Source organism: Candoia aspera, chromosome 18 (genome assembly GCF_035149785.1).
Source record: "Candoia aspera isolate rCanAsp1 chromosome 18, rCanAsp1.hap2, whole genome shotgun sequence".
NCBI lineage: Eukaryota > Metazoa > Chordata > Lepidosauria > Squamata > Boidae > Candoia > Candoia aspera.
The window spans coordinates 6,756,505-6,772,440 of record NC_086170.1 but is presented as its reverse complement, the minus strand read 5'-3'; the positions used below and the strand labels follow the sequence as shown (position 1 = coordinate 6,772,440).

General features: G+C 47.0%; 1 protein-coding gene across 1 annotated transcript in view; it reads right to left on the bottom strand.

Annotated features, from left to right (window-relative positions):
* The window catches only part of SSU72 (SSU72 homolog, RNA polymerase II CTD phosphatase), a 35,279-nt gene that overhangs the window by 2,632 nt on the left and 16,711 nt on the right, over nt 1-15,936 (bottom strand). The window contains exons 2-3 of the mRNA XM_063317740.1: nt 15,634-15,777; nt 1,768-1,907 (exon numbers count right to left, since the gene is read on the bottom strand). Coding sequence (XP_063173810.1) covers nt 1,768-1,907; nt 15,634-15,777 — 284 coding nt within the window. The remainder of the gene's footprint in view (nt 1-1,767; nt 1,908-15,633; nt 15,778-15,936) is intronic.

Below are 15,936 nucleotides of genomic sequence, written 5' to 3'. Positions count from 1 at the left end.
ACTTTAAAAGAAAGGTGAAAGTTGAACCCTGAAGCCTTTAGGAAAAAGAATTCTGGATGCAATGCAATTTGCAGGGGACCAGGAAACACGGAATTGGAGACTTCAGCTTGTTCTTTCACCCGCTTTGTAAGGTTCATCGGGCTGCGATGCTCACCATTCAGAAGGAGAGCCACCCTCCCTGCTACAAGGGGGAGCAAAGCAGGAGAGGGGGACATTGCGATCATCGGATGTGCAGCATTTCACGCACTGAGAATTAAAACACCGTACAGACTCCAGAAAGCCGCCTAAAGCAGTGCAAGTTAATCTTTCATTTACTAGCCCACATTTGTCTATGCAGACAAGCAGCTGTTCTCCAGGACCCGAGCCTAAGACAGACTTCTTTTTTCCTTTCCGAGTCCTCCTTTTAAGAAGAGATGCATCATGTCAAGCGAGTTCTGGGTCCCTCGTCTTTTAAAAAAAAACTATTCTCATCAAGGAGGGCTGGGCAACAGGGACAAACGGTATACAATCTGGGCAACGGAGAGGGTCTATTTTTTGCTTGGCTGGCACCTGCAGCCAAACTTTCCTGTGTGTGTGTGCCTGGGCGTGCGTAAATTTCTTCCCTTCCTTCTCCAGAACCCCTCAAAGGACTGACTGTTTTGCAGCCCCAGACTCGCCCAAAACTGAGAAGGCCCTTGCCATTTGCCATTGTCAAGTTTGTCGCTGCAACCCTTAACTTAATCCTCAAACCTCACAGGCACGAACTGTGCGCAGGACTCTCTCCGGGGCACTCCCCTCCCCACCCCGACAGCTGGACAAGCAAAAGGACATGCCGCCCCGACTTTTTAAAAATCTCCTCGCTCCATCCTTGGACGCCAGTGTGGCTTCACAGCCTCCGCTCTTTTTTTTTTTTTTTTATCGTATGGCATAGCAGTTCGGTGTTCATGCTGCTTTTTCTTGCTGGGAAATCCCTGTGAGCTCCAGCAGTCAGATGTGTAGACTATTTGGCCATGACAAGTCACGTTGCACCACAAGGAGGCTAGTCTACATTGCACCGAGTTGGGCTGAGAGAGAGGGACTGGCCCAAGGTCGCCCAGCCAGCTTTCCTGCCTAAGGCAGGACTAGAACTCACCGTCTCCTGGTTTCTAGCCCAGCACCTTAACCACTAGACCAAACTGGCGCTCACGCCCTCCGCCGTGCTGTTTCTTTGAAGCCATTGCAACCAGCCTTCCTCATTTGAAGAAAATGGGAAGCCCCAATGCCTTCTTGCTCAGGATAGGCAACACTGGATTCGGCATTCTAATTTTCCCATTAATTCCACCCATGCAGGTATCCTCCCTACGGGCCTGTGGGATAGGCCAAAATGAGAAATTGGAGGGCTGGCCGGTTGAAGGGCATCCAGTGAGCATGGTGGCTGGGTGAAGGCTGAATTTCTGTCCCCACCGGTCCAAGACTGTCAGGCTTGCAAGCTAATCCAGACAGGAAGCACGCCCAGATGAACTAATTCTACTTTATTGTGACATTAACAGAATCTTGCAAATCTGAAAGTACATCTCTCCCCCCTCACCTTTACAGCCCAAGAAACCAGGGAGGGTCCCTTCTGAGACGTTTGCCATGACCCCTTTCCTTCTGCGGGCTCAGCTGCCTCTTATCCGGCCATTGTCTAGTCTGCAGCTCTTCCTCCTGTCTCCCAGGGCCATTCCCACATAGCATTACGAAGTCCCACCCTTGACTTTCCACGCAATTCCAACCCACCCGCCTTTGAAACTCCCCAAGGCCAGGCCTTACCTTCTACTACTTGATCGTAAACTCTTTCTTCGCACGTTAAGATCAAATCAAAGACATCTTTGCAATTCTGGAATCTTTCTGGACGAGGCTTGATCCGTTTGTTTCTGTCCAACATGTGCAAAATCCCATTTTGTGTATAGCTGAAGTGACCAGGGTTAAGGAACTCAGAAGGTGGAACAGCACTGATTTTGTTATTTCGAACAGGACTTGGGAGGATCAGTGATCCAGGAGGAGAAAAAAGTAATCAAACTTTAAACTGACTTCAAAAATTGGGAACCTGTTGCCACTAGAAAAACCTCCTTCATATTTTCTTTCCCGAGCCTCAGTATCGTTTTAGAAATACAGGGCACACTTCTAACCTTGTAAGGCAAACATCTCAGTACAGTCAGAAAAAACGGCAACCCTCTGGTTGGATGGAAAACCCAGGCTATAAATTAAATAAATAACAATTAGGAAAATAACAATTCACCATTGGGTTTAGTTGATTAGATGACTATCTCGTTAACTGGGATGATTTGCAATTATTTGTATTAAAAAGCTTTACTACTGAGTCTGTTGGCATTTTTGTCTCAAGGTAGACACCTTTTTATTAGTGAATAAGCCTGGCTGGGGATAATAGGTACCTTGTCCTTGCTTTATGGACCAATAAGCTCCATCCATCCATCCATCTTCCTCCCTTCTTATTCCAAAACACACTATTGTTATTGCTTGTTTCTCCCCCGGTCCAAAGGCAGTAGTGTTTAAATGAAGACAATTCTTGGATGGTAGCACCTCAATTCTAGCCTTTTTTGTTTTGCAAAGCTTCACAAGGATTTGCTAATTGTAAAACGGAGATGGCATTTTGCAACCCAGTATGATTCGATTATTTATCGCACTTTTATTCTGCCAAACATTCTCTGTGTCACCTACTGAGTCTTTGGTTTGAGGCTTGTTTGTTGTTCCCAAACACACCCTCAGGAACTGAGGTCTGCTGATTTCTCTGGGAATGACTGTCAAAGAGGTGTGTGGAACATCAGGCTGGAAATCAACTCAACGTTTGCCAGTTTTCTGCTGATGAATTCCAGCATGACCAAGGATGCAACTGAACAAGCCCAAAGATCCCAAAATGACTTATGAGGGGACATTTCATGGACACTCTGGCCAGCCCAGCTGAGGAACATCTACAGCCCCACACAGCAACATCACATTTCAGTGTTGCTGCAACACAGAGACTGATGAGGTGAGGGCCACAATCGCACGTAGTTATGGACTGCGGATACTTATGAAGACAGTTTGGAGACTTGGCACCAGCCCAACATCTTCCCACAACTATTCGCGATGCCAGCCCAGATCTGCCGGGCATTTGCTAGGAGAAGAGACACTTGATTGAAGCTGGAAGTTGTTCCTTGCTCCCTGAGCACTATTCTATTATGCCTTCGTTCCTTGTGTTGAGCAAAACCCACACTTCTTCAGGGGGAAAGGCTTTAGCAGCCAATGGAGCAATGCAGAGTTCTTGGTGTTCCAGTGTTTGGTTAAGCTCGCCCACTCTGCTAAATCATGGTTTGAGTTAATCTCAAGCTTTGCCAACACTTTAAGCCCACTGAGTACAGTTCACAAACTATGAAGGCTGGGGACATGCCATAAACAAAACCCAAATGAACCAGATGAGAGCCAAGAGCAGCAGCAAGTGGCTTCCAACAACTCAAGAGCTGCCCCAGCTTTGCGTGGCATTTCAAAGGCTGGTTTCCCACTGGGCCATCTTGAGAGGTGAGTTCTGGAATGTTAAGGTCTTAAGATACTTGTTTCTCCCCTTAAACCTGGCTTGGCAAAGATATGGAGGTCACCAAAGGAATGGTGCGATCTGTTTGGTTTTGCCTTAACGTGATGCAGAAACTTAAGCCATTTGGGGTATTAAAGCATGGTTTACGGCTTAGCAGGTTGTGCCAACTCAACTGTAATTTATTCAGTAAACCAGGGTTTAGTAAACCCTGGCCTATAGCAATAAATAAAGCAAGTCCCATTCTTTGACTTAGCACCCTTCCTTTGGGGAGAAAGGTATATCCTTAGATTTCTCACCCTTCTGCTTCATGTTCAGCATCCTTTTTCCTTAGCTTTCAAAAAGCCTTCTCTAAATACTTGCTGATCTTCCACTCTTCCCAAACCAATCCTCTCTTCTGACCATTTCAAAAAGTTTAGTCCATCTTCAATCAACTAGCATCCTCCTTACTCTCTCATTTCTTCCCATACAATTTTAAGATGGATCATAGTTGTGCCGGTTCAAGTCACACACCGCTTTGACTACTACTGAGCACAGAAAAAAATAAAAAATGAACAAGAGATCAGAAATATTCTGGTATTACCGAACTGAGTTGTGGTTTTGGAAGCTTCAAGGCTGTCAGAATTGCCAAGCCTACCTCACTTTCATTTAAGCCTGCACTGGAATAGTCTGATCAATTTTTAAGGGCAATTCCAAGGGGAAAAGGAGCAAATTTCATGCAGAGATGGGAAAGAGATGTGGATTATTTGTTCCAGGGCCTGCTTGGCCAAGAACGCAAGCTACAGTTTGGATGCCCACCTACCTCACAGTAGAAGGTCCATGTCTTGTGGTTTGAAGGACTGGAACTACGAAATAAATGCCCCAACTGCACTACAACCATGACCGATTGCCTTCTCTCAATAACCTGCTAGTATGATGCCTCTTGCCCACAAAGCAGAAATAGGAGACACCCTTTTCCTTCCTTTTATCTTCATACTGACCCTGCAGGGCAGAATATATCAAGAGATGGCAACTGCTCTAGAACCACCAAGTGAAATTCAGGCAGCCATGGTTTTTTTAATATACAACTTCATTTGGAAAAGCTGGGCTAAGTCTCGGACACGGGACTTCAAAAAAGCTGGGGAATGTGGTGGTGGTGGTGGGGGAATGAAAGCGTTGAAGAAAGTCACCTAAGTGGGAGACTTGAGCTGGAGAAAATGGACAATGGGGAGAAAATCAATAGGAAATTGTTTCTCTCAAAATACTGGAAGTCATCCGATGGTGCTGGATAGAAATAGAGGACGGATCACATAATTGGTTCTCACGGCATGTTTCTGAATGAAAGAACCTGTAGAAGATGTGTGACCGCTTCTCAGACCGCTTTCAAGCACAGAGGATGAAAGACTATTAATAGTTGCTAGTCAGGATGGTTAGATATTGCCTCCAAGACCAGAGATGCTAGAGCTCCTGGTTGCTGAGAAAAAGGATAGGTCCTCCGACAAGAACTGGGACAAGTCTTAAGTTCTGTATCAAGCCAGATTCCTACAACCACCCAACCCCATGTACTGCTGGACAAGGCTTCCCCATGAGAATTTGTGCATCATTCACTACTACATAAGATGCGTCTGAGAAGACAAGAAGGGCATCCCCAGGCTTTCATCATGCCAAAAGCATGATGAATTCCCAGCAGCTACATAGAGAATCTTTAGAAAATTAATCCAACTTCCTTATTTCCTAGGGAACTGCAGAAGTTGCTGCTCTGACGACAAAATCTTATGAAAGTTTTATCTGTGCAATGTCCCGGAGGCCAGGTTCAGAGGATGGCATCAAGAGATAATTGCTTTAAACACCGATTTGTTGAATAAACCCCACTTGGCCAGGTTCACAAGATATGTTAAGCCATAAAGCCTGGTTTAGCCCCATATTAGCTGGTTTTACAAAACACATTCAGCCAAATATAAAACAGAGAACTTCTGCCTTTCGTGTTGGGGCCCCAAAGTAGGAACTTTACAAGTCAGGCAACCACGGGATGGTGGAGAAAAGCACCACTTACTTCCTGAATCCCCTTCTGTGACAAAAAGAAAGGTCCTCTCTTCTACTCTGGGCCCCCCATCCACTTTTCTTCTGCTATCCTTTCCTTCCTCTTTCCCCAAAGAAAAGAGGAGCAATGCTTCGGATTTGTCCTGCCTTTGAGTTGGGCTCCAAGCTTACCTTGGTTGATCATGGTTTCTCAACTGCAGATCAAAAGAACTTGGCAGCACCAACACTCATGTTAATTCTCTTCAGTCCCGGGGTGGAGAGGATGAAAACTGGGTCACATCTCAAATGATCTAAACATTCATTTCTTAACCAGAAATGGAGGCAGGTCTGGTAGACAGGGCTGAGTTGACCAAATCAACCCACCTAAAAACAAACAAACAACTGCCCCCTCATACCAGGGACAGATTTGGTCCAGAACCACCAGGTCCTAGCTGATTTATTAAATGTATATGGCCACCTGCTCCCCAAGCAACTCTGGGTGGCAAACAAGATTGAAGAGTGCCACAATATTCAAAGAAAATGATGAGTCAATAAAACATACCACACTGGGACAAAACACCAACTTCCAACAATTATAATTACAATTATCTCATATACTAATCTGGCCCAGTCCCTATCCTCAAAGCTGTCAGGTCGGTCTAGGTAGGGATCCTAGCATGTGGTGCAGAAGCCATGGGGAGGTGGTAACATCGCATGACTGTGCCTAAAAAATCCTTCATAATGAGGAGTCCTTGCAGCAATACCCATTGAGCGCGTTTCTACAGCAGAAGGAAGATCTACGCTTGCAACCGATTTCTAACAGCTGCTAGACTGATGTTTCTGAAAAGTCTCCAAACAAAGCAGGAACAGGAGGGGTATTCTTCTGGATCTTCTCCCCCCATCCCGCTGATGACTGGCAGGCCAACTGCCTTTGAGACCGAAGTCTGGTTTTCCCCACCGATGGTTAACATTGCCTAGTTGACGCCTCGGATCCAGTAACTGTTTGCAGAGGAGAATCCCACATGTGTGTTGCCCCATTTATGCCAAAAAGAAAAGAGGTAAAGCAAGCCTGCTATTCCTATCAGATGCCAGAGGCCTAAGCAGACAACACTGGCCCAGTGATCTGCATTGGGGAATCTCGATAAATGAACCAAGAGCACTGAAGGTCGCACCAGAAGCCTGACACCGATGTACAGAGTGAGATAGGAGAACATGAACGCTGTTATTCCAATGCTCCAGTAGGGCATGGGGAGGGGGGCTTCAAGTTAGAAAGGGAAGCACCCCCCAAGGTCAGGTGATATCAAAGCGCTCAGAAGGATGGGCTTAGTTTGGATAAGGAGAAATGCAATTTTTTTTTTCAAAGGTGAAGATCAATATCTTGAGGGAAAGTCCAAATGAATGCTATACAGGTACTCCAGCAGTTAAGAAATTAGAGCAAATCGGCTAGTCTAACTTAAAATATGGAAACCCTTCTGAGTCATCCTTTGGTCCTCTCCCAGTTCAAAGAAAATGACGAGAGGTGCTACCTACTGAAGAGATAAGCAACCAGGTGTTCTCCAGAAGTTTTGGACCTCAACCTTCATCAGCTCCAGCCAGCCTGACCAATGGCAAAGCATCCTGGGAGCAGTAGTCCAAAATACCCTGAGGACAGAGAGCTTATCCAGCCATGCATTAGAGTGGCAGGCTGCCAAGTCTCATGAAGGAGAAGGAAAGGGATGGTTAGAATCACCTCCAAAGGTCTGAAGGGCTATCACAAATTTTGGAGAAAAATGTGTCCTCTCTTGTAGGACCCAGAGGAAGAGGTTCAAGTTGTGAGGAGGAGGAATGAGACAAAGCACCAAGACCTTCCAGACCTTATCAACACTTCAGCAAGGACTATTTGAAGTTCTCTTGCCAAAAATGAAACAACCTACGGAAATCTACTTTCATTTCTTCTTCCTACAGTCTTACTTTGCTTGGCCTCATAAACTCCTTATGGACAGGCACTCATCTTGGCTGGCCATTTCTCAACCTGCCAGATGGAAAACCCAAGCAGATTAACTGGCTGCCTATCCAATCACGTTTTTTTGTTTTTTTCAGTCTTGCACAGGCTCTCCTACATTTCAATTTCTCTTTGCCAGCAGGGGTAATTGCCATAAAAGTTTCTCCTTCCAGGAAAACTAAAGTGACAGGAGAGATTTTTCCCATGGAACACCTGATTTCTCAGGTTTCAGAAAGACAGTGAGATGATGAGTTGGTCTCCCGCAAACAGCACCCCTTTCCCTAATCCTTGCATGTGAACTTGAGATGATCCATAACCAGAACTGTTCTTCCCCAGCCTGGTGCCCTCTGGATGTGAACTTCATGTTTGCTGAGCCTGATAGGATTTGAAGTCCAACAGATCAGAAACAAAAGGTCTGCCAGGAGAAACGAGAGAGGACACATTAGCATTTTGATTTGTGGAGGTGCCGATGGCATCTGAAGCATCAAGGGCAGCAGGATACAAGAAGGTGGCCCAACGTGTGTCTGCTGAATCTAGCCTGCCCGGAATCTATAATGGGAAGAGCCATTAAGTCAGGGTAGGCAAAAGAAAGAATGTGGTCTACCGTTCACAATTGTTTTCTCAATTTTTTCTTTTCTTTGGAAATGGTAGATCAAACCATGTGTGTTCTTAAATATGAGAAACAGGCTCATATATGGCTGGTGAGCTGGCCTGTGTGGACGCACAGCATTCTCAGAAGTCTTTCTTCTGGATATATGTTAAAAAAAAAAACTGAGCGTGCCTCTTTGGCTCCCTTAGAGAGGGGCGTAACAAATCCCTTCTGCCACTGAGTTTTGGGTAAAAGCCAGGGAATTTGCCCCGAAGGCTTAAGCCTCAGTTGTGCCCTTCCTCTACATCTAGGAAAAGTTATCCACTTTTGTAGCGTACCTGTATGTAATAATGCCAAAATGCCTATTTGAAGTAATCCCAATTCTTTTCTCTGCCATGCCTAACCATATCTTGCTTCTCTATTTCAAACGATAAGCCCCCATGTGGGTGGTGTTCCCTCTTCTCTTTTTGGTTAATAAGAGGGAAATGAACAACAAGAAAATAAATGTTTAAACTGTTCCTCCAAAGGCCTTTAGTCCTAATTTCAAAGCAGTTAGCGAACTACATTCCTGCAGGATCCAACAGGATTCCTTTCTTCTGGATTGCCACCTTTTATTAAAGCTTCTTGAGGGCAAGAACCAAAGGTGAGGGACAAACGGCAGAAGAACAGCCTCCTGGTGGAACATCTGGAGAAGGTTATGTGGCACAGAGGAGGCCTGGCTATAGAAGTCTGTCCCAAGAAAAGCTCACCAGATGCCTCCTCTGATACCAAGTCAGCAACAATTAAGAGTTTATTTTCCCAGGCTTTTAAAATGTAAATTTTCATCTCTGCTATTGATCTTACTAAGTGGTCTTCACCCATGGTTGGCTTAGCTACCCTTAAATCTACATGCTTTGCATGACCCTGAGTCATAAACTAACCATAAGAGCTGGATTCACACAACAAGCTAGACTAAACCATAATGGTTAGTCTGCAATTGAGGGTGTTGAGTAAAGCCAACTACTGGAATGTACATCTTTTTGGGCAAACTGACCTGAAAAGGGGTGGGCTGTGTCCCTTCCACATGAGTTAGACTTCAATTCCCATTGATACCCAACACATCTGGAGGGCAGCAGATTGGGGAAGGCTGGTGGAAGAAAGCTGGTTATGTCACTGCAACGGATGGAAGAAACCAACAGTCAAGGTGGAACTATTATTCCAAGATCTTTCAGGTGTCAAATATGTTGCTACTTAAGGAACGTTTCACCTGGGGCAGGCAAGGCTGAAGCCCAGTAGTGGCTCAGGATTAGCTGTGGTTTAAAGAACTCCCAGGTCAGTTTGTCTAGCTATACCAAAAATGGCAACTGACCCACAGCAGTGCAGAGATCTTTCTCCATCATGCTGAAATTGTCTGGGGCCAAACCTGGGATCTTCAGCATGCATAGCAAGATCCTTTGTCTTTGGGGTTCACAGACCAAAGAAAGAAACTGGTCTTCTCCCAGGCCAGACTATAAACTGATCTAGGCCAGGAGCATTCCCCAGCGTGGTGCCCTTCAGAATCCACCATTCCAGAAATTCAACCCTGTGCTGTCAATAGTAGGCTTGGGAAGGCTGATAGGAAAGATGAGAAGCAGTGCCTAAGTCCACTGAACAAATTCAAGGACAAATGGAGTCTCAGGCTTGTGTTGATTGTGGGATGAACTAATGTGTTTCTGGAAAACCAGTAATGAAAATGTCCTTCCCAGGTCTGTGTAGGAAGGTATGGTAGTGTCATCCAACACTGGCTGAGATCAATGGCGAGGACAAGTCCCCATCAAGCAGGAAGAGGTGACGTGGCTTCCAGATTTTGAGCCTGCATAAGCTCCAGCCCAGTTTTAAGGGATGATGGGAGTTGTCATCCAAGAATTAGAGAGCCATGCCATGCCCATGCCAAATTAAAGGAATCTGTGGATTCCCTACAAAAAAACTGTCTCTTGACCCAGATAAAATTACTTTAAAAGCTATCTTTAATCATTAAAGCTATTTTAAATTTTGGATATGCTCTGGCTGCTCTGCTTGGCAACTTTCTTTTTGTAGAGTTTTGTCTTTAACTTTTGCCCAAATATGCCACATCTGCAGACCTCTTTCAGCCCAATGGTACATGAAACACTTCTGGGTTCTACTGCAAATCCATATATAGCCAAGCGTCTCATTTCTCGGCGGTTTTTAAAATCAGCTCATGTTTTACAACCCGATGAATGTAAACACCAAGTGCTTCTTTGAATAAATTCTACCACAGGGCACTATTTTGTGGTTGAGTAATTTGAGAAAGGCCAAGAAAGGAGGAAACAATCCTGTGGAAGGTTTTCCCATTCTCTCAAGGCATACAAACAGATTACAGTCTTCTGACAGGCTAAAATCAGAACTGCTGTAGTTGCAGATCTAGGTGAAAATACCAGTGACAGTCTCTTAATAAGAATTTAAACTCATAAATATGTTTAAGTGGTTCAGTGAAAACCAAATTTTCGTTCATTTACGTGGGGTAGCTTTAAACTGGGAGTTTAGAATCCAATGCTTATTTTTGCAATGCCAATTTGGTTCTGGCCTGGGTGACCCAAAACAGGAAATAATGCCTTAAGGAAGGGAGCAGCATCTGTCTCACTTGAGATGTCAGAAAGGCCATCTGTGCTGCTGTCGTTACGTACAAAACTTTTTAAACTGTGTGATATGAAGAGGGAGCAGGTCAATTTTTAAAATTTATGTTGAAATCTCGAATCAGGAGAGGCCAAATTTGGGCCCACACCCTCAACACCTCACCCACCCTCAGCATCTTCATTGCAACTTTCCTTTCTGTTGACTGCTATCATGCCTTACGCAACAATGCAGTCTGCACCAGCAGAAACATGTTTGTGTGAAAGGTGGCAAAAGGGAGTTTTTTTTCCTGAGCTCCTAATTTGTTCCCTAAAACATGTTTGCCTCCCTGAATATTTCATGTTCAAATTTCACCCGGTTACTCTTTTCTTAAAAAAACAGCAAAATGTTTTGAGCTGTTTGGGAGTTAAGACGGCTTCCCAGTCAACCCGTTTTAGGGTTAAGAGCATCACAGAATGGTCTAGTTTTCCAGCAAAGTCAAAGCAGAGCTCTGTCCTAACATTTCTCCCAAGATCCTCTTACGAGAAGTTAATCCCTGATGGCTACCAGCGAGTAACTCCCAATGGGGTGCCTAAGCCAGCTGCAGTGCAGGACTTCCATCAACCCAAAGGACCCTCCGTTAATCCACCTTCCTACAGAGGGGGAAATGGAAGGGTTGCTTGGTGCTGGTGGTTTTCAGGGAGGGAAAAATACACATTTTGCCATTCTAAGCAGTTTTACCTTAATTTCTCAGGTGGTCCTGGCCGTGGTGCTTCCTGTCTGGGTAGCCTGGCTGATTTCTCGACTGACCACACGGACTGGGAGGGGAAGCAGGGAAAGAAGGCCAAGCCCTCACCACAAAGCATCCACCAGGGCCTGGAAAGTCCCCCCGCTTCACAGCAGGGGCCAACACTCCTTTACACACGGGGCAGGGGTACCACTTCCTCTCTGTGTATCAAAAGCCTGCCGTTTCAGCCTTCAGGGTCTGAAGAAGCCACTGCTGGCCGGAAAGCAAGCAGAGAGGGGAAGCAGGCCCAAGGAACACCCGACAGCTTCTGGGAGAAGAGTTCCATTCGTGCCCTCCTACTCCAGCAAGATCCTCCATCTTAAAAACAGACTTGCCCAAGAGGCATTCTTCAGCCCTCTAGGAGATTTTTGTGGCTGTTCGGTTTCAGCCAAGGCCCCCTCCCCACAAAAGGAGGATCTCTCCCGTGCAATTTTACCAACAGTGCAGGACTTTGAAGTCGGTGCCCTCCAGGCCCCCAGGTGCCCTCTGCAACACCTTAGAACTTTTGTCCATTTTGCCCCCCCCGCCCGCTTAGAGCTCATAACAGCCTCCTCTAGAGCAAAACTACCAAAACAAAAAAGCAACCCCAAGAGAGTGGACGGGGGGCCAAAGGCATTTTTTTTAATGGTGTTGAGTGCTCAGTACAAACAATCATTTCACAAGAGCGCCAGCCGTCAGCAGATCCTCATTATATCTAATATGCTATTTTAAAGGGGGGGGGGGAAATAATGGATCTCATCCTATCAAGACCGGGACCATCTCTGGGGGAAGTATGGCCCCACTGTACCAGGGTCATATGGGACTCATCTTTCTTCCCTGGTGCTTTTGCGTGCTAGTTCTCACTGAGGTGCTAAATCTGCAGTTTGGAGAGGAGAGGGGGTCCTATGTCAGGCTACTGGTGGAAGTTTACACGACAGAGGGCCTCTTACCCAAAGCGCACATACACTGAAAGTCCCCGTGTGGGAAACATGTGTATTAAGGAAAAGGGCTCCCATGCTTTCTTCTAATCCTCCTAAGCTACCCATCAGGGATCACACATCACAAAGCACACTGTGGCTTTGCAGGATGTGTGAACTCAGCCTACATGGAAATGGTTCCCCTCCCCTTGTGGGAAAGCTGGGCTACCTACGGCCCATTCAGTGGGAGAGAGTCTACTGAGGAGTGAGGTATGATGCGTAGATGTCCTCCCTGCTGTAGAAGTTTGATGCCAGTAAGAAATACATGGTCACAGGATCCCTGATAGGCCGGGCCGTCCAACCTCTGCCTGAAACATCTGGCTGCCCAGAGAAATTTGTAGCTAGTAAGGGCAGGAGCAGACAAGGTTTAGCACTTCCTCCAAAACGTGTGACTTTTTGGAATTGGCCACTCTTAGCTTAAGGCTGGGGTCGCACATGCTAAGCTCTGGCTTACTTAAGCTGAATTTCTATCCACTAACCCCAGTCGCTGCATTCACACATGCTGAATCCTGTCTCCTGTGTGGTGCTTTCCAGGCTCCTGGTCCCATCTGATTCTTCAAATTTCTTTTTAATGTACATGAAAATAGGAAGCTAAGCCCACTGCAAAAGCAAGGTTCACCCACTGTCCCAAGGATGCTTCTGGCCCTGCATATACTTTGGCAGCACGCTGAGAAAATAAAAGCAGGGAACAGCAGCTCCCTGCTCTGTCTGGAAAGGTGCCCATCCAACCTGAAAAAAACAGGAGGAAGTTTCTGGAGAGGCCAGAAGGGGCGAAGAACAGCATCTCCACCGGTTCACATTCCTGCAAGCGGGGGTTTTGTGACCAGCTCTCCCTGCTACAGCAGCCACGCGACGAGAATCCCCCCAATCCGCTCGTGTGCCTCAACGCTACAGATTCCCCCACTAACCCAAAACCATACCAACCACACGGCAGCTTATCGTAACGTGTGAACCCAGCCATGGTGAAGGCCCTTGGTTCTGAGGGCTTTAAAAGGTAACGGTCAAGATCTGAGTCCCATTTTGTTCGGGGACTGGAGACGGGGCTGCCTTTGTGTGCATCCCCTGCAGGCACTGGGCCACCTGGGGCAGCGATTTCTGTTTCTGATGGCCTTGCGGTCTTTGGTCAAAAAGATCCCTCTGAGAAGCCACTGAATGAGCCTCCAACCCCCTTCACAGCTTGTTGAAGTGGCAGGCTTACCAATTCAGTGAGAACTAACACAGCCTAGTGGGCACACTTCGCAGGGCGACCAAAGGATCAGACGCCCCCCGGGCCTCCCTCCAAAGGTCTCACGGAGCCAGCCAGAGGGCAAATCTCAACTGAAGCCAGCTCCAGCCAAACGCAGCCCCTCTGGGTTTGCCCTACAAGCCCTCCCCCTCTGGTCAGACAGGCCTGAATAACAACAAAAAGGTGAGGGTGGGAACTGAATCTCCGCTGACACCCAGTGAAGCTGTAGGCTCCAGGTTCCAGAGAGTAAGGGAGCTGCAGGCCAGGCCCTTGGTGAGCAGTAAGGCAGCCTTTTCCCTACACATACCCACTTCTGTCCTCAGCACCTCAGGAGCCAGGGCCAACATTTTCAAAGCCAGGCTTTAAGGACCTGAGCCACAGAACTGATACGGATGAAGTTCTAGGATCTTCAGAACTCTCAACCTGGGGCCTCTTTCCAAAGCATATGGAGGTTCTTGGTGGTTTTGAAATTACATAACGTCACTTTAGCAGACTGAGAATCCCTCCTTCAACCAAGCATCCCAGCCAAAGTCTTGGTTCCAAATTCCCTGCCTCAGAAGAGCAGGAGCTTTTGGGGGAAAGTTTTGTCTGCTCGGATTTGGGAGAAACACTCAAGGGCTGCCTGAAACTAGCAGACTCCCACTACCTGCTCCAGAGCTGGGCCTTCAACCCTGAAACGTGCTTGAAAGAAGGCCCGTCCCGATGCTAGAATGCAAGATGTCTGCGCTGAAGACAAGAGCGGCAGAGGTGCACCCGCAGCCCAGCTGTTCCAGAAGGATGGACCCAAGGGCGCACTTCCTTCCGGATCATGGCGCAGGCAGCCTGAGCTTCTAACTCTTACCTGCTCCCTTGACTGAACAACTTAGCGTCTTGTGAGATCCCGCAGCAAAGCACAAGCTTTGCCCTGGGGAACACTCCAGTGTAAATCCTAGACATTTGGTATGGGTGCATTCATCCCAGCCCTGAAAATGCTGTGACTTCCAGTAAGACTTGCCCTTCTTATGGGAACTACTGCCCAACCAATCTCTTGGCTCAGGGAAGGGGGCTTCCCCAGTGCCCGACAACCTGTGGGAATTCCACCCCTCTCCGAGCATGTTTTTTTTTTTAAGAACATGCAAGATGGGGGGAGAAAGAAAGGGAGACTGGAGGACAGCTATTCTATCTATCCTGAACAGCAAAGCAATTCACCATTTGGTCCTGGGGAAGATGGCATGGAGAAATGAAGGGGGTCTGGGAAGAGAGGGAAGCAGAGGATGAAGAAAAATTGAGTCCAAGTAGGCTCAGAGACGGGGCAGCTCAGATAATCAGAAAGCCATCCGATATGAACCACAGGTGCCTCAACTCAGTCCATCTACACTAAATAGCAGCAGCTCACCTGGGCTTTGGAGAAAATCTATCCCACTCCATGTGGAAAATCTGAAATTTGAGCCCAGGACTTTATTTGGTAAAAGCAAGAAGTTACAGCCTCACCCTTGGGGACTCGATGGACGGAAACGCCCCCAAGGGAGAAGACAGAACAATGCGCCAGAGGGAGACTAACGGGAAGCTGAATGAATACAGACCTTGAGCCAAATTTTGCACTGTGAAGGGGTGGGGGGTGTTCCATATTGAAATGACTCGAGCTGCAAGGCTGCCTCTCCTCCCAATTTATTACTACTACAACGGATACGCCACTTCATTTCCACAGACTGGGCGGCTCAGAGTAACATCGTTGGCACAGAAAGGCAATTGCACCCCACGAGAGACGCCAGTGTCCCCTCGTTCTAACCAACCTGTCGCACCACTGCACTACTCAATGGAGGGGAGGCAGTTAAGGGGTGGCTGGCGCTGGGAGCCCTTTCTACAGTGTGAAGCACCTGCTGAAACCTGGAAATACCAGACTTGGCCAGAGTCAGGTAGCCACGGGTTCCTTATGCAAAGCAGCACAAAGATCCCTTGGGGAAAAGCAGCCAGCGGGGTTTTGAAAGGGCCTTCCGCAGGGATACAGTTCTTTGTCTTTCCTAAGGAGGTCACTGTACATCTGATCGTATGTCGTTTTGAAATCGTAAACGTTGGGCTTGTCTGGGGCCGGTCCTGGCAGCTTCACGTGAGTCCCGGTACCGAAGGATCGGACGCTGAAACCACGTTTACTGAAAAACAGAAAAGGGAGGGGGAAAGCTCTGTTAGTTTGGGCAGATGCAGAGGGACAGGGCTGACAGAAAAACACAAAACACACATAGTTGATTATTCATGGCCTGAATTTCACAACTTCTGGGTTGCTGCTTTATAATCCCAACATAATCTGTTCT